The 19282-nt window shown below is 40.5% G+C and overlaps 1 protein-coding gene and 1 non-coding gene across 6 annotated transcripts in view; both read right to left on the bottom strand.

Moving 5' to 3' along the window:
* Positions 1-19282, bottom strand: part of C2CD3 (C2 domain containing 3 centriole elongation regulator) — a 130594-nt gene that overhangs the window by 26343 nt on the left and 84969 nt on the right. For 4 of the 5 annotated variants that reach the window (XM_019795390.2, XM_011219851.3, XM_011219850.3 and 1 more), the window contains 4 exons: positions 18183-18247; positions 14104-14309; positions 11141-11274; positions 2337-2498 (listed from right to left, as the gene is read on the bottom strand). In XM_019795390.2, coding sequence (XP_019650949.2) covers positions 2337-2498; positions 11141-11274; positions 14104-14309; positions 18183-18247 — 567 coding nt within the window. The remainder of the gene's footprint in view (positions 1-2336; positions 2499-11140; positions 11275-14103; positions 14310-18182; positions 18248-19282) is intronic. The other variant, XM_034666350.1, reaches the window with a different exon arrangement.
* Positions 6328-6462, bottom strand: LOC117803613. The gene has a single exon (XR_004627556.1). It is a non-coding gene; the product is annotated as a small nucleolar RNA SNORA5 (small nucleolar RNA).

The following is a 19282-nucleotide window of genomic DNA, read 5'->3' as shown; positions in this document are numbered from 1 at the left end:
GGGCCTTTTCTGGTTCCATACAAATTTAAGGACTATTTGTTCCAGTTCTTTGAAAAATGTCCTCGGTATTTTGATCGGGATAGCATTGAAAGTGTAGATTGCTCTGGGTAGTATGGACATTTTAACTATGTTAATTCTTCCAATCCATGAGCATGGAATATTTTTCCATCTTTTTATGTCTTCCTCAATATCTTTCAAAAGTGATCTATAGTTTCTAGGATATAGGTCCTTTACGTCTCTGGTTAAGTTAATTCCAAGGTAACGCATGGTTTTTGGTGTTATTGTAAATGGGATGGATTCCCTAATTTCTCTTTCTTCAGTCTCGTTATTCGTGTATAGAAATGCAACTGATTTCTGGGCATTGATTTTGTATCCTGCCACCTTACTGAATTGTTCTATAACTTCTAATAGTTTGGGAGTGGATTCCTTTGGGTTTTCCATATAGAGTATCATGTCATCTGCAAAGAGAGACAGTTTGACTTCTTCTTTGCCGATCTGGATACCTTTGATCCCTTTTTGTCTTCTGCCAGCAATCGCTGTTTTAACAAAGCTTTTCATGTGATTCTGATCTGCACTAACTGTTGAGAACCATTGCTCTGTTGAGAACCAGCGGTTTGCAGCGTGGCAATGTGGCCCCAGGATGTCTTCTGGCAATGTGTGGAGACATTCCTGGTTGTCACGGGCGGGGGAGGGGTGCTGCTGGTATCTCGTGGATAGAGGCCAAGGATGCTGCTGAACAGCCTGCAATGCGGGAGACAGGCCCTCCAGCAAACATCTGGCCCACATGTCAAGGGTGCTGACACTGAGAGAAACTGCTCTAGGGTGTAGGAGAGCTTCTTTCTCTTTTCTCAGTGAATTCTAAAATATATTATGTGCATGACCCAATAAAATGCAGCCACACTGTTCATGGTTTTACTTAAATAGCCTCCAGTCTCTAGCTGAGAATCTAAAATGAGAATGTGAACATACCACTTCCTTGTAACATTAAAGTTTGAACAGTTTCCCACAGTCTATAGCATGACTGTTCAATTCTTTTTAACCCACGTTCCACCAATCAAAAACATTCTGGCAATTCTTTTCTGAGTTCGCTTTATGAAACCAAATAATAGGTTAGTTTTTTTCCAAATATAAAATCTGCAAATGTTTTTTCCTCAAGCTTTACACACTCTCTTCCTCTCCTCCCCATCACTTTCCACTTGAGAATCATTTGTTCTAAAAGTCCAAACTCTTAGCTGACGGTTAAGGCCCTTCAAGATGGCCCTACAGAACTTGCCCTGCTTTTTACAACTTTTTTTCTTTTTTAAGACTGATTTATTTATTTGAGAGAGAGACAGACGGGGCATGTGAGTGGGGTGAGGGCAGGGGGAGAGAATCTCAAGCAGCCTCCCCACCATGCACAGAGCCCGAAGTGGGGCTCAATCCCACAACCCAAGAGGTCATGACCTGAGCCGAAACCAAGAGTCAGATGCTCAACCAACTAGGCCCCCTGCTCTTTACATCTTATGCTCAGCTGTCTCCTAACTGTACTGCTGGTATTCCTCCAAACTTGACTTGCTGTTTCATGCCTCTGGGTCTTAGCATGTTTTCTGCATAGAATGTCCTTCACATTTGTTGACCTGTTCCTTCAGAGACCAGTTTAAGTGTGACCTCTTTAAATCTTCCCATGACCAACTTAGAATGTTACTCATTCCTCCATCTACCCTTGGCCAGAAAACCTGCAGCTCTTATCACACATCATGAAAATTATCTGGCAACAGGCTATCTCCTCCTCTGGGAATGGCAGAGCCAGGATCGGAAGCCAAGGCTGCTGGACTCTGAAGCCAAGGCCTTTTCACAGCACCACACTTCTTACTAGATAACCCAGGGGCTGACTCAGATGATCTCTAACGGCCCTTTCTTCTCTGGCTCAGATGCTGACTAAATTGAGAGACAGGGAAGCATTAACAGGACAGATGCTGGTCTGGAAGAATTCAGTGCTTGTGAGAAGACAGGCCAGGGCAGGATGAGGCTCTGCAAACCTGAAGCAGATATGAAGCCGTATAGATGTGAGGGTGGTTATTACATTTGGTGAATGACCTCAAGTTCCTGTGTTAACAGCTGGATCAGTAATAGAGCCTGTGAAGGAACGGAAGGCCCTAAGCTTGAGAAAGATTGATCTACGAGGAATCCTGAGAGGTTCCAGGGTCCAATTCAACACTAACCTAGACTTGGCCCCTCCCCAGCCTCCCAGGGCCGTGGCAGCAGATAGAAAAACAGGGCTGCCGGCTGCCACTGCCCATGCATGACCTTGTGCTTCACTACGGTTTCCTGTGTCCTTTCCCAGCACAGAGCCTTACCTGAGAGAAGTCAGAATGGAAGTACGGGAGGACAAAGGCAATGTGGTCAGTTTGTCATCACGTGGCAAAACTGCCTCTCCCTGCTGCAAGGATTCATGAAATCGGCGGATATTCTGCACATGCTCTTCATGGCGTGATGCCTGACTTCTTGTGGGACCACCTCTGTCAGGAATAAATGGGGCCCAAATAAATTCCCAACCAATAAGAGAACTCGCAACGTGACAATCAACAAATGACCCTCCTAAAACGGTATTGCAAATCCATCCCCATTACCACAGTTCTGGCTTCATTAATTCTTGATCTTCCAAATAATCCTGCCTTCAGTCTTACTCCTTTATTTTTCTCTCTCTCTCTTTAAATTTTAGTTCCAGTGTAGTTAACATACAGTGTTATATTAGTTTCGGGTGTATAACAGAGATTTAACTAACAGTTCCATACATTACTCAGTGCTCATTAAGACAAGTGTACTCTTAGTCCCCTTCACTGTTCCACCCATCCCCCCACACCCACCTCCCCTCTGGTAACCATCCGTTTGTTCTCTATGGTGACCGGAGCCAAAGGCAAACTCTTAACCAACTGAATCACTCAGGTGCCTCTATTTTTAACTTTCGAGGAACCTCCATACTGTCTTCCACAGTGGCTGCACCAGTTTGCATTCCCACCGACAGTGCATGAGGCTTCTTTTGCTCCACATCCTTGCCCATATCTGCTTCTTGTGCTGTTGATTTAGCCATTCTGACAGGTGTGAGGTGATATCTCGTTATGGTTATACAGCTCTGTAGTATAACTTTAGGGTCCAGAATTGTGGTGCCTCCAGCTTTGCTTTTCTTTTTCAAGATTGCTTTGGCTATTCAGGTCTCTTCTGGTTCCATACAAATTTTAAGATTGTTTGTTCTAGTTCTGGAAAAATGCTATTGGTGTTTTGATAGAGACTGCAGTAAATGCGTAGATTGCCTTGGACAGTATAAACATTTTAACACTATTTGTTTTTCCAATCTATGAGCATGCAAGGTTTTTCCATTTTTCTTTTCATTTTTTAAAGTAGGCCCCACACCCAGCGTGGAGCCCAATGTGAGGCTTAAACTCACAACCCTGAGATCAAGACCTAAGCTGAGATCAAGACCTAAGCTGAGATCAAGAGCTGGACGCTTAACCAACTAAGCCACCGAGGAGACACTGTCTTTCCATTTCTTTGTGTCATCTTCTATTTATTTCATTCATCAGTATTTTATAGTTTTCAGAGTATAGGTCCTTTGACCTCTTTGGTTAGATTTATTCCTAAGTACTTTACTATTTTTGGTGCAACTGTAAATGCGATTGTCTTTTTGTTTTGTTTCCTTAATTTCTCTTTCTGCTGCTTTATTATTAATGTAAAAAAATGCAACAAATTTCTTTATATTGATTTTGTATCCTATGATCTTACTGAATTCATTTATTCTAATAGTTTTTTGGTGGTGTCTTTAGGCTTTCCTATATATAGTATCATGTCACCTGCAAATAGTGAAAGTTTTACTTCTTCCTTACCAATTGGAATGCCTTGTATTTCTTTCTGTTGTTTATTTCTGATTGCTGTGGGTAGGATTTCCAGTTCTTTGTTGACTAAAAGTGGTGAGAGTGGACATCCTTGTCTTATTCCTGACCTCAGGGGAAAAGCTCTCAGTCTTCCCCCCTTTAAGTATGGTGTTAGCTGTGGGTTTTTCATATGAAGCCTTTATTATATTGAATTGTGTTCCCTGTAAACCTACTCTGTTGAGAGCTTTTTTTTTTTTTATCATGAATGGATGTTATATTTTGTCAAATGCTATTTCTGTATCTATTGAAATGATCATATGGTTTTTATCCTTTTTCTTATTGATGCTGGTATATCACACTGATTTGCAAATACTGAACCAGGCTTGCATCCGGAGACAAATCCCACCTGATTGTGGGGAATGGTTTTTTTTTAATGCACTGTTGGATTCAGTTTGCTAATATTTTGTTAAGGATTTTTGTATCTGTGTTCATGAGAGATATTGGTCTGTAGTCGTCTTTTTATGTAGTGTCTTTATCTGGTTTTGGTATCAGGGTAATACTGGCCTCATGAAATGAATACGGAAGTTTTCCTTCCTCTTCTATTTTTTGGAATAGTTTGAGAAGAATAGGTACTAACTCTTCTTTATTTTTTAAAACAAGATTGATAGATTTATTGATTGATTCATTTATTGAGAGTGCATTTATTTAGGGTGAGAGTCCTAAGTAGGCTCTGAGCTGACTGCAGTGCCCGACGCGGGGCTCGATCCCACGACTCTGAGATCATGACCTGAGCTGAAATCAAGAGTCGGATGCATAACCGACTGAGCTACCCAGGTGCCCCCTAACTCTTTAAATGTTTGGTAGAATTCCCCTGTGAAGCTCTCTGGTCCTGGACTTTTGTTTGTTGGGGAAGTTTTTTTGATTACTGATTCAATTTCATTGCTGGTAATCGTTCTGTTCAAATTTTCTATTTCTTCCTGCTTCAGTTTGGTAGGTTATATGTTTCTAGGAATTTATCCATTTCTTCTAGGTTGTCCAATTTGTTGGCATATAATTTTTCTTAGTATTTTCTTACAATTGTTTGTATTTCTGTGGTGTTGGTTATTATCTCTCCTCTTTCATTTGTGATATTGAGTCCCTTCTCTCTCTTTTTTTTTTTTTTTTAAAGATTTTATTTATTCATTTGACAGAGATAGAGACAGACAGCGAGAGAGGGAACACAAGCAGGGGGAGAAGGAGAGGAAGAAGCAGGCTCATAGCAGAGGAGCCTGATGTGGGGCTTGATCCCAGAATGCCGGGATCACGCCCTGAGCCGAAGGCAGACGCTTAACCGCTGTGCCACCCAGGTGCCCCGCTCTTTTTTTTTTTTGGATGAATCTGGCTAGAGATTTATCAGTTTTGTTGATTTTTTTCAAAGAAACGGTTCATGGTTTCATTAATATGTTCTATTGTTTTTCTACCTTCTATATCAGTTATTTCTGCTCTAATCTTTATTATTTCCTTCCTTCTGCTGGTTTTGGGTTTTGTTTTCTCTTTTTGAGCTTTATTATTTTTTATTTTAAAGATTTTATTTATTTGTTTGATAGATAAGCGAGAGAGGGAACACAAGCAGGGGGAGTGGGAGAGGGAGAAGCAGGCTTCCCTCTGAGCAGGGAGCCTGACACAGGGCTTGATCCTAGGACCCTGGGATCAAGACCCGAGCTGGAGGCAGACACTTAACGGCTGAGCCACCCAGGCGCCTCTTTTTGAGCTCCTTTAGGTGTAATGTTAGGCTGTTTTTTTGAGATTTCTCTTGCTTTTTGAGGTAGGTCTGTATTGCTATAAACTTCCCTCCTAGAACAGCTTTTGCTGCATCCCAAAGATTTTGGACTGTTGTGTTTTCATTTTCATTTCTCTCCGTGTACTTTTTGATTTCTTCTTTGATTTCTTGGTTGACCCATTCACTGTTTAGCAGCATGATTTTTAACCTGCATGTATTTTGTGGTGTTTCCAGGTGTTTTCTTGTGGTTGACTTCTAGTTTCATAGTGTGGTGGTCAGAATAGATAATATGACTTCAGCCTTTTAAAATTTGTTGAAACTTGTTTTGTGGCCTAATATGTGATCTCCTCTGGAGAATGTTCCATGTGCACTTGAAATGAATGTGTAATTCTGCTGTTTTAGGATGGAATGTTCTGAATATATCTGTTAAATCCATCTGGTCCAATGTGTCCGTCAAAGCCACTGTTTTCCTATTGATTTTCTGCTTGTTTCCATCGATTTAAGTGTTACCCATTCTCTTTTAATAAATTCTCCACATTATAGCTTGAGTGATTTTTTTAAAAACATAGGTCTGAAATAACAATAACAACAACACTATCTATGGAGTCCTTATTTAATGTGCCAAGCACCGTTCTAATAAGCATTTTTGTACTAACCTATTCCCTATTTGTTTCTTTCTAGCTTTTGTTTCTCTTTTCTGGGTGGGGGGAAGGGGGGGTGAGGTGTCTGTGACCAAATTTATCCCTGAGGCCCAGCATGGGGGATCAGGGCCCATGGGTCACAGTGTTTTTGTGGCAGCCTTTCAGGCCAGTGCCAGCCACGGGGTGGGCAGGCACTGAATTTGACACAGCTGCGGTGGTTTCTCTATTTTTTTAATCTATGAAACAAATTTCAAATTTCTTAGCAAGGTATTCATGAACTTGACTCCAGCAATAATTGTCTTCTCTTTAAATAACAGCTTCATTGAGCTATAATTCACACAAAAGTCACCTAGTGAAAGTGTAAACTCAATGGTTTTTAGTATATTCAGAGTTGTGTAACTACCACCACAATTTTAGGATATTTTCATCATCCCCAAAAGAAACTCTATACCCATCAGCAATCACTCCACATTTCCTCCACTCCCCCAAACCCTCAACCCAAACCTCCCAGCTCTAGGCAAGTGCTAATCTACTTTCTGATTCTGTAGATTTGCCTAATCTGAATAATTCATATAAATGGAGCAATAACCATATATAGTATTCTGTGACTGCCTTCTTCCATTTAGCATGTTTCTAAGCTTCACCCATGCTGCAGCATTTATCAGTAATTCATTCCTTCTCATGGCTGAATAATCTTCCATTATAAAGAGATAACACATTTTGTTTATCTACTCATCAGATGATGGACATTTTGGTTGTTTCCATTTTGAAGGTGTAAGCAGTCCTGCTACAGCAAACACTCATGTACATGTTTTTGTGTGCACATATGATTTTACTTTTCTTGGGTATACACCTAGAGGTGGAATTATTGGATCGTATGACTACTCTATGTTTAACCTTTTAAAAGGAAGTGCCAGACTGTTTTCCAAAGCAGCTGCACTATTTTAAAATCCCAACAACCATGTATGAGGGCTCCAGTTTTCCTACATCCTCCCAACACTTGTGATATTTGTCTTTTTGATATAATCATTGTAGTGGGTGTGAAGTGGTGTCTCATTATGGATTTCATCATTTTCCTGATGGTTAATGATGTTAAGTATCTTTTCATGTGCTTATTAGCCATTTGGACATCTGTCTATTCAGATCATTTGTTGTTACTGTTGTTGTTTTTTTAGATTTTACTTATTTATTTGACAGAGATAGAGAGCGAGGGAGCACGAGCACAGGGCAGGGAAAGGGAGGGGGAGAAGCAAACTCCCTGCTGAGCAGGGAGCCCAACATGGGGCTTGATCCCAGCACCCTGGGATCATGACCTGAGCCGAAGGCAGATGCGTTTAACTGACTAAGCCACCCGGCACTCCTTTGTGTTCATTTCTAATTGGGTTATTTGCTTTTTAATTATTGTTATAGGAATCCTTTATATATGCTGGATATAAGTCTCATTGTATCTATGGTTTGCAGATATTTTCTCCCATTCTATGGGTTGCCTTTTTATTTTGTTAATGGTGTCATTTGTGGCATAAAAGTTTTTAATTTTGATGAATCCAATTTACTTTTTCTTTTGTTGCTTCTGCTTTTTGTGTCTTATGTAAGGAATCATCTGCCTAATCTAAGGTCAGGAAGATTTACTCCTGTTTTCTTCTAAGAGTTTTATAGTTTTAGCTCTTACATTTAGATATATGATCCTTTTGGAGTTAATTTTTGTATACAGTGTGAAGAAGGGATCCAACTTCAATCTTTTGCATGTGGGTATACAGTTGCTCCAGCACCATTTGCTGAAGACTTTTCTTTCCTCATTAAACCATCTTGGCACCTTTGACATCTTGGCATCCTTGGCACATGGGTTTACTTCTGGACTGGCAATTTATTCCACTGATCTAGATTTCTATCCTTATACCAGTAGCACACTGTACTGTTTACTGTAGCTTTGTGTTAAGTTTTGAAATTAGGAATTTCTTCTTTTGCAAGACTTCTGCCTATTCTGTGTCCCTTGAATTTCCATATGAATTTTAGGACTAGCTGGCCCATTTCCATGAAAAATCCAGCAGGGAAAATAATAGACAGTGTGTTGAATCTGTAGATCAATTTGGGGAATACTGCCATCTTAACAATATTAAGTCTTCCAATCTGTGAACATGGGATGTCCTTCCATTTATTAATCCTCCTTTAATTTCTTTCAACAATGTTTTGCAGTTTTCAGAGAATAAATTTTGGAGTTTTTTTGTTAAATTTATTTTTTAAGTATTTTATTATTATTATTATTATTTTTTTTTTTAAAGATTTTATTTATTTATTTGACAGAGAGAGACAGCCAGCGAGAGAGGGAACACAAGCAGGAGGAGTGGGAGAGGAAGAAGCAGGCTCCCAGCAGAGCAGGGAGCCCAATGCAGGCTTTGATCCCAGGACCCTGGGATCATGACCTGAGCCGAAGGCAGACGCTTAACGACTGAGCCACCCAGGCGCCCCTAAGTATTTGATTATTTTTGATGTACTGTAAATAGAACTGCTTTCTCAATTTCATTTTGGCTTACTCACTGTTAATATACAAATAAACAATTGATTTTGTGTATTATATTTTAAAATGTTCTCAGTTTAGGGGTGCCTGGGTGGCTCAGTTCGTTAAGTGTCCGACTCTTGATTCGGTTCATGTCGTAATCTCGGGGTCATGAGACTGACCCTGTGTGGGGCTCCACACTCAGCGCGGAGTCTGCTTGACGATTCTCTCCCTCTGCCTCCCTCCCCATTTACGTGTGCTCTCTCCCTCTCTCTCTCTGAAATAAATAAATAAATCCTTAGAAAAAAGTTTTCAGTGTAAATTTCTAATATGGTAAAAATAGGTAGATATAACTTACCTAAATAAACCTCTTTGAGGTCATCAATAATTTTTAAGAGTATAAAAGGGTTCTGCAGTAGAAATGTTGAGAACTGCTTTACTGAGATATAACTACTATATAATAAATTTCACATATTTAAAGTGTATGTGAGGTATTTTTTAAAAAAATTATTTATTTATTTATTTGATAGAAAGAGAGAGAGAGTGAGCATGAGCAGTGGGGAGGAGCAGAGGGAGAAGCAGGCTAACCACTGAGCAAGGAGCCTGACACAGGGCTTGATCCCAGGACCCCAAGATCGTGACCTGAGCCAAGAGCAGACGCTTAACCAACTGAGTCACCCAGGTGCCCCACAGGAGGTAAGTTTTTATAATTTTTTATTGGGACTGAAAAATTATTGACCAAATAACAACGCTTTATAGGAGAAGTATCAAAACTATTTGGTCCAATTTACATAATTTTGTGCCACAATATTATGAGTTTTGACATATGTGTACATCTAAAGAAACCATTAGAACATTAAGATTATGAACATATCCACCACCCTTAAGAGTTTCTGTCCTTCATAATTCCTCCCTTTTTCTTACTCTATTCATCTTCCCTTGACCCTAGACGAATAGTGGTTTGCTTTCTGTCACTACGGATTAGTATGAGTTTTCTAGAATTTTATATAAATGGAATCAGATACAATGTACCCTCTTTTGTCTAGCTTCTCTCTCAACGTAATTATTTTGAGATTTTGTGGTATATCAATATTGCCTTTTGCAAAGCTTTTGAGCAGCATTTCATTGTAGGACTATACCACAATTTGGCTAGCCTGAGATGGCTAGCTGGATCAGAATATGTCATTTTGATATGGTCCTTCTATAGTGGGAATGGGGATATTTTGTTTTAAAAGATTTTTTTTATTTGAGAGACAGAGAGAGAGAGAGTACTCGTGCACGCAGGCACATGCATGAGTGGGGGAGAGGGGCAGAGGAAGAGGAAGAAGCAGGCTCCCTGCTGAGCACAGGGCCTCATGCTGGGTTCAATTTCAGGACCCTGGGATCATGACCTGAGTTGAAGGCAGATACTTAACCAACTGAGCCACCTAGGCACCCCTGGAACAGGAATATTTTTACGTGGACAAAAAGCACACCACTAAACTTAGCTTTTACAATTACTAAATAATAGCCTCACTATCATTCTATATTTCTATCCTTGTACCAGTACCCTTATCCTACCCATGTCTAATGGATTGGCTATGGTCAAAATAACACCCATAAAATTACACCAGGATACCAGAACAATTATTTAAGCCTGTGATCTAGGATTTGACAGACACATGGGAGCCCTTTATACAGAGGCAGAGGCACTCTTCATGTGGTAAGCAGAGAGAGAGCTACACAGCACTGAAATGGGACTTTGAGGGGCTAAGCGGTGTTAGAGTGACTTTCTAGAATAAAGGGTCTACTCATAACTGCTGCTGTAGGAATGGCTGTTGTAGGAGAAGATCTTCTGCCTTATTCCTGAAGTAGAGAGAGAGACACAGGAAAGGCTGGTGGAGGCAGGGGGATGACAATGGCACTAGGGCCAGGAAGGGAGTGGGGTGGAAAGCAGCAATGTTATTCCTAGACCCTGCCCTTTGAGAGAATGGAATATGCTCTAGCCCTGATATCCATATGCATGTCCATGGTTGGCGTGTTGAAGCATCTGGATGGGCCAGTGGCTTTTTATAAAATATCCTGGTTCCTAGGTTTGGAAAGGGAAAGATCTCAGACATCTGATGACTGATTTTAGGGATAAAGGTTAAAGGCCTCTGAGGAAAAGAGAAAAGCGTCCTTTCCACTGAAGCTACCCTTTTGATAGCAGTAAAAGTTCTAGTTTCCTATCTTATAAAAAAAAATTTGCTTTCATAGGATCCTGGAGTTCCCAGGGGTTGTGACAGAAGATCAACAAAGCTCTTTCCCTGTCTTCCTCCCTGTCCTTTCCCTGTTTCTTTCTTCAATAAGGGAAAGAAAGAAATGAAGAACCAGTTAGCAGACTTCCAACTCTCTTCCTTCCCATCAAAAATTCACTCACCTCCCAGGAGAGGAGAAATCAAGTTCCTTTGATGAGGTGTGAGCAAGTTGTTCTGGGGTCCATCTTGCAACACAGCTGGGGAGTGCAGCATACATATCAGAGGCAGGGAAGGAAAAGGGGCTATATATTGGGATCTGTAGAAACAATGAGAAAAATGGTATACCTGTCACCACAAATCCTTTCAGAACAAAGAAGTATAAATAAATTTGTAAATTTGTGTTTAAAAAATTTACTGTATGTAGATAAATATAATTTACTGAGCATTTTCTATGTGTTGGATGCTATGCCAAGCAATTTACATGCATTTTCTCATTTAAACTTCACAATAATCTTATGAGGTAGGTACTATTATTAGCCCTATTTTATTTTTTTAAAGATTTTATTTATTTATTTGACAGAGAGCGACAGCCAGCGAGAGAGGGAACACAAGCAGGGGGAGTGGGAGAGGAAGAAGCAGGCTCCCAGCGGAGGAGCCTGATGTGGTGCTCGATCCCAGAATGCCGGGATCACGCCCTGAGCCGAAGGCAGATGCTTAACCGCTGTGCCACCCAGGCGCCCCTATTATCCCTATTTAATATACCATGCTATCAGATTGCTTTTTAGTTGCTTTATTTGTATTTATGCTCCTGCTCTTTCAGCTAGTTTGTGGACTCCTGACTGAATATCATTTTACTTTACATGGGAGGATCATCTGGCTGTGGTATTTCTTGTCTCATGATTACCAGGGCTGATGTGAAGAAAAGATCTTCTTACGCAGCAATTATTTAACTCTTTGTCAGTTTCTCATGCAGTCATCCATGCATTCAATACTTACTGACCCCACCCTGCCACACCCTGGGCCAGGCATGCATAAGAGAGATGAAAAAGCCCTACAATCTTTGCTTTGATAGAGCTCCCCCATCTAGGACAGTCTGGAAAATTCTCCCTTCTTTTATACTTAAACTCCTGGAAAGAGTGTCTGTATTTACTATCGTTGATTCCCCTCTTTCCATTCCCTCTCTTTATATTTTTATAAGATAGAACAATGATTTTACTTTTTTGACATTTAAATAATATTTATTTATTTTTTGAAGATTTTCTTTGTCAGAGAGACAGCACGCGCAAAAACAGGGGGAGCAGCAGACAGAGGGAGAAGCAGGCTCTCCACTGAGCAAGGAACCTGATGTGGGACTCCATCCCGGGACACTGGGATCATGACCTGAGCCAAAGGGAGATGCTTAACTGACTGAGCCACCCAGGCATCCCAAAAATTTTTATTTAAATTCAAAAAATTTAACATATAATGTATTACTGATTTCAGAAGTAGAGGTCAGTGATTCATCAGTTTATATAATGCCAGTGCTCATTACATCACCTGATCTCCTTAATGTCCATCACCCAGTTACCCCATCTCCCCCACCCCCCCGGCCCCTCCAGCAACCCTCAGTTTGTTTCCTGTGATTAAGAGTCTCCTATAGGTTGTCTCCCTCTCTGATTTTACCTTGTTTTTTTTCTTCTCTTCCCCTATGATCCTCTGTTTTGTTAAAACAATGATCTTAGAGACGCCTGGGTGGCTCAGTTGGTTAAGCGTCTGCCTTTGGCTCAGGTCATGATCCCAGGATCCTGGGATGGAGTCCAGCATTGGGCTCCTTGCTCAGCAGGGAGCCTGCTTCTTCCTCTGCCTCTGCTGCTCCCCCTGCTTGTGCGCTTTCTTTATTATTTATGTACTTATTTATTTTTTATTATGATATGTCACCATACAGTACATCCTTAGTTTTTTTTTTTTTTTTTAAAGATTTTATTTATTATTCGACAGAGATAGAGACAGCTAGTGAGAGAGGGAACACAAGCAGGGGGAGAGGAAGAAACAGGCTCATAGCAGAGGAGCCTGATGTGGGGCTCGATCCCATAACACCAGGATCACGCCCTGAGCCGAAGGCAGATGCTTAACCGCTGTGCCACCCCATCCTTAGTTTTTGATGTAGTGTTCCATGATTCATTTTTTGCGTATAACACCCAGTGCTCCATGCAATATGTGCCCTCCTTACTACCCTTCACCGGGCTAGCCCATCCTCCCACCTGCCACCCCTCTAAAACCCTGTTTGTTTCCCAGATGCTTGTGCACTTTATCTCTCTCTCTCTGACAAATAAATAAAAATTAAAAAAAAAAACCCACAATGCTTTTAATGTAATAGAGTTTTTAAAAAGTTCAACCAATGTCGTTTCAAACTCCATGCTGCAATTAATCTTATTTTATTTAAAAACTGAGATACAGCCATTTGTGACAACATGGATGGACCTAAAGGGTATGATGCTAAGTGAAATAAGACAGAGAAAGACAAATACCCTATGATTTCACCTATATGTGGAATCTAAAAAACAAAAGAAATTAATAAACAGACAAAAAAGCAGAAACAGACCCATAAATACAGAGAACAAACCGGCTGCTAGAGGGGAGGGGGATGGGCAAAATCAGTGAAGGGGAGTGGGAGACAGAGTTATGGAATAAGCCATGGGCATAAAAAGCACATCAGATAATACAGGCAACGATATCGTAATGGCATTGTTTGGCGACAGATGGGGGCTGCACTTGCGGTGAGCACAGCATAATATATAAACTCGTCCAAGCACTGTGTTATACAGCTGATTCTAAGGTAACACTGTGTGGCAACTGTACTTAAATAAAAACAATTTTTTCAATTGAGATATAATTAATGTATTATAAAGTTCATCCTTTGAAATTGTTCAGAAACTCAGTGGTTTTAGTATATTCAGAGTGTGCATCCATCACCACTGTGTAATTCCACTATGTATGCCACTGTGTAATTTTTGTCACCCTAAACTGGTTATGCGGTCATTATGAGACACAAATACATAATGTGTTTTTTAAGCTGGAAAGTACCAAAGACACGTAAAGGATCTTCTTACAAATTTTGCTCAGCAGAACCCTTACACTGATTAAGACTGTGAATCAGGATACGTACCAGTGATCCTGGGGTCTCCACCCCACGTCTTGATTGTCTTTCTTCTTTGAAGTGCATCAAACTCTCCAGAGGGGAGACAGCAACTTTTATCTGCCCCTGGCACTCTCCACTGAAGTCTGTGATGTTGTACCAGCCACAGACAAACTGGAAGCCAGAAAGGAGTGGGGAGAGGTCCACTGAGGCAAAGCCAATCACCCTCTCCTCATCTGTGGGGGAAAGAGAAGAGCTGGGCAGTGTGGCTGGGCAAGGCTTGCCATAGACATTAGATGCTGCGCACAGAGAAGCTGATTCAGGGGACTGTGGGTAGGGCAGGGGTTTCAGTGATTCCAAAATCAACAGAGAAGACAGATAATAAGAACGAGAGAGAAAGCCTACTTTCACTATCATGAATTCCCTTTTTGTATGGCAGGGAAAAGCTAGCAGAGTTTTGTTCTCTTGATATAGGCAACTGGAAAACAATCTTAAACAGCAACACTCTTTTCCCTACGTTATCATGTCTCATTGATTTTCCTCAGGGCAGTGGGTCTTGAAAGAAATCATTTGAAAGACCATCACCCTTGGAATTATGAGGGATTTGCATTTTCCCATTCATACTTGTCTGTATTTTTCAAATTCTCTGTAACATATATATGTATTATATTTAATTAAGAACAAAAGTGATACAAATCACAAAAGAAAGACAAATAACCCCCTGGAAAACCAGTACATGGTGCAAAATAAGAGCCTGGACTCAGGCTTGTAACAGGGCTGCCCTTAATGAGTAAGAAGACCCCTTCTTGACTGGACAAGTGACCATGCAACGACCTTTGTTCTCAGACTCATTGTTTCTTGTTCCTCATTTCTGACACGGAAGTAGCTGGAGACAAACAGGCCCCACAAGTTCTTGTTTTGTATAGGCTCCATTCCCTATAATGAATATCAAAGGCTGACTACCAAACATGGGACACAATTCTCAATTTTCACTTTGCTAAATAAACCAAGGAATGCAAATTTTTAAGAGGAGTGGTCATTAGTTTTCCCAGCTTCTTGTCCATGCCGCTGGTGACACTGCACTCATTACACACTGTCTAACCTTTGTTTAGACAGCTTGCTCTTCTTTAGACTGGGACCTACCAAAAAGCTGAGACCAAGTATCATTCTCCTGATGTGTCCTATACTCTCCACTCCCAGCATAAATCTTCCCACATCATGAAGAAGTTGATAAACAACCACTGAGAACACAAACGAACTGGCCATCGTAGGGTGGGACAGAGAAGCAGTGCACCAGAACAGCTACTCTGAGTGTGGCTTTGAACTGAAACACTTCAACTCCCCAAACCTCTAGTCTCATATATACAACGAGAAGGACTGAACCAGATTTAAGATCCTCTTCAACTTGGACAGTCTTTAAGAGTCTAGGAACATTTGACATTGTGTTCCTCAGAGTAGGAGTCAAGTAATTCTTACCCAACGGGAGTGAAGAATGATGGCTAGAACCATTAATCTTCACTCCAAAGAATTTTTTTATAGCTTTGCAACGAAAAATAATCTTGCTTTATTTGGTCATCCAAGCACAGCCTGCTCTTGACAGACTGTAACGTTAGGTAACATGCTGAGGGTTTTCCGAACATCAAAGCACTACATCTTAAACATACCTGAGGAGAAATCAGGCTAAGTTGATCATTGAGAAAAACAATAGCTTTGAAGAGCTCAGTTTAATATCATATTTAGCGGGACAACCCATCATTCTTTCTTTGTAGTTTTATGTTCCAATGATCTCAAACTTACTTCATACTCTTTCTTTAGTCCAGACTTTTGTATCTGCTGTTGCCTCTGACTATACTATGTCATGTCCCTTCGTTTCTCAGCTGAAGTATGCTCCAGGAAGCCTTCTCTGACATCCTCAGTCTGAGTTAGATATCCCCTACCAGAACACCCTATATTTGCCTAATCATACTATCCCCTAATTGTTTGTCTCCCCCCGAGACACAAGCTCCATGAGGACAGAGACCATGCATGCTTTATTTTACCTTTGAATCCCTAGCACTTACCATAGTGCCTAGCATAGAGTAGGAACTCAAATATTTATTGAACACAGCTTGGTCTGGTTTGCATAGCTGAGGCTGTGTGGAAAGGATGGAGTGAAGGGAAGAGAGGCATCAGCCTCCACTGAGAGACAGAGCTAGGTAAGTGTGGTCAGTTGGGTCTAGCATTTTCCCTATCTCCATATACAACAGGGTTTTACAGGATTCTCTAGGGGTCTTAGAAGATAGGGAATGTATTTTGTTCTTCTCTATACCGAAGAGCCCTAGCACAGTACCTGACACATAGTAGGCATAATAAAAATAGCTCCATTTATTAAGTACCAATTATGTGCCAAATATCTTATAAATATTATCTCTAATCCTTATAAAAATCCTGTAGGGCAGGTACTATTATCCTGATTTTATTAAGAAGGAAACAAAGGCTCAAATAGGTAAGGTGTTTTGGCTAAGGTCATGTAATTTGTAAATGGCAGAGCCAAAATTTGAATCCAGGTCTGTATAAGACCAAAATTATTCTTTTTTTTTTTTTTCTTGTTACAGTAAGTGCTGAATTGAGGCAAACCCTAGTTTGCTTGACAATCTCTGGAGTACTTTAGAGAGGGTGAAGCCTAGTTAAATGCAGCAGGAATTCCTTGTGTTGATTCAGAGAAAATGGATTTATGATCAGTTCCTGCCACATTTATGAGGTTAGGTGGGGGACATGATAAGTGAATCCAAGGCAGGAGCATGGGACAAATCATCAAAATTGGATTTACAGCATCATTTCCAAACAGAAGCACTAGAGGAGAGATAGGGAAGTCAATTTCCTTTACACACTGGCTACTCTCAGGTGTTTATTAGGCTCTGGGGTTAGCTCTGAAACTTACCACTGGCAAATAAAAACTGTAATGCTGTAGACTCAAAGCAACTGAAGGTCTGGAAACTAGGCCCTAGTTATGAATGTTAAAGGAACTAGATTTATAGGAGGGATTTACTTAAGACAAAATTTTCTAAGTATAGAAGTTGTGAGATAGCTGGATGTCCTCATCCACTCACTCTTCCCGTCCAATGTCACTAATGAATCACTGAACACTACATCAAAAACTAGTGATGTACTGTACAGTGGCTAACTGAACATAATTTAAAAAAAAAGGGAAAGAAATGAGACTGTTCACGTTAAAAATAAATAAATAAATACATAAAATAAAACGGGGAAAAAAAAAAGAACTAAGTTCAAATCCTGGCTCCACTGATTAATAGGTATGTGACCTTAGTCAAGCCCCCAAACTTGCTTGGGCCTCAGCTGTTACATTTATAACACTGAATGAATTACGTTTTTACCTTGCAGGATTAGAGATGTTTGTAAAGCTCTCAGCATATTGCCATTCACTAATAAGAACGATAAAAACTGAGATGGTTTTACTAAGTATCAGGCATTCATTTAATTCTACTGAGGTAGGTAGTATTATCACTATTTCATAAATAAAGAAACCGAAGCAAAGAGAAATTAAGTCATTCACCCAAGGTCATACTACCTTGTAAGGGGTAAGGACTGGTATCTGAATCCCAAGAGTGTGGCTTTAGGGTCTGTGCTCTTAATGTTGTTGAATTATGCCTCTTAATAATGGTAGCTAAATAAAACTAGGTTCAAGGACCATGATGTCAGCACCTCCATCCTGGAGAGAAAGACTCTAGTCTTACGTGCTGTTTAAAAACGCTGGGGTCTTGGTTAATAAGCCAGAGTCAATAGAAGGTGTAACATCATACAAAGGGGGAGAAATCACTTGTGGATGGCAGGCTGTACACTGTGACTGTTAAGATACAATTGGAAAGATTAAATGTACTTGGATTCCTACACCAAGTAAGTAGTCAAACAAAATGACATGACTTCTAAGGATTTAAATTCCCTAGGAGAATAATGTGGCTTTCCGCGAGATTCCCTCTACCACATACATGTGTTCCCTGCATCACAAGTGCCATGGTTTCACCTGGTTAAAAAAAGAAAAGGATTGGGAAATTGTCAACAGGACGTGAACTTATTTTCACAGATAGAAATTCACAGAATAGAGTTCATACCTCCTTTATGCCAAACTTTGAAGACCAGGGTTTGTTGAGGGTCCAAAAGAAGCTCTTTTGATAGCCTATTAAGAAAAACCACCACCATAAATTAATGGTGTAAGAAGCATCTGCTGTACAAAACTTAGATTTGAAGAGTATCTGGTCGTTTGCAAAGCACTTTCCTAACATTTTCATTTCAACCACCTTCACAGTTAAAATGAGGGATGGAAGCTCAGAGAAAAGTAACTTGCCAAGACTTGAAATCAGGCTCCCCTGATGCAGTACTTTCCCACCTAATGGTATCTGCCACATTCAAACTCCGTTTCTCAGGATGAGAGGGAGTGTAGAAAGGGAGCTCCTCAAGATGTAAGGAACAGTTTTACTGGAGCAAAGTAGGGAGTCTTTTTATCTGATGTGGAAAGGGGAATGGTGAGAAGGGAGGAAGAGGGGAAATACAACATCCACTGAGTGCCTACCGTGTGTCAGGAATGGTGCCTAGTGTCTCATATACGTGTCATCTGCACAAAAGCCTGGACATGGGCATTATGATCCCTGCTTTACAGATGATAAAGGTGGGCTCAGAGAGGTGAAGTGACTTGCTCAAGGTCACATGAAAGTCAGGAAGTGGCAGGGCTGGGATTTAAAGCTTAGTTTGCTTGAGTCTAAAGCCACACTGTACAGAAGCAAGGCACCAAAATAAGAGAGTATCCAATTTTCATAACAGATAAAGAAGTTGATGTGGAATTCAATGAACACCTCTAATATATTTTATATGAAGTGACTTATACCATTTTAAATTGCAATGATTTGGAAAGTTCCACTCCAGGTGCCACTGCTTAAGGAGGAGATCCAGGAAAAAACAAGAGACTTAACTTCCTTCCCTAGATACCCCTGGGGAACTGAAGAGAACCCCCTTTAAGACCAACGAGAGGCATTGTGATAAGGTGAAATAAGTACTCTGTCAAAAATCTCAATTCTAGCTGGTGGTTGGAATACCCACCGCTGCATTCCAGCTCTACTGTGGTCACCTAAGTGACTCTGGGAACTCAGACGTTCTGAGCCCTGGCTTTCTTACCTGTTAAATGGGATAATATTTTCTACCTACAAGGTTGCTAGGA

Source organism: Ailuropoda melanoleuca, chromosome 8, assembly GCF_002007445.2.
Source record: "Ailuropoda melanoleuca isolate Jingjing chromosome 8, ASM200744v2, whole genome shotgun sequence".
NCBI classification, from domain to species: Eukaryota; Metazoa; Chordata; class Mammalia; order Carnivora; family Ursidae; genus Ailuropoda; species Ailuropoda melanoleuca.
The sequence above is the reverse complement of the archived record's forward strand: the minus strand, read 5'-3'. Positions and strand labels throughout refer to the sequence as shown.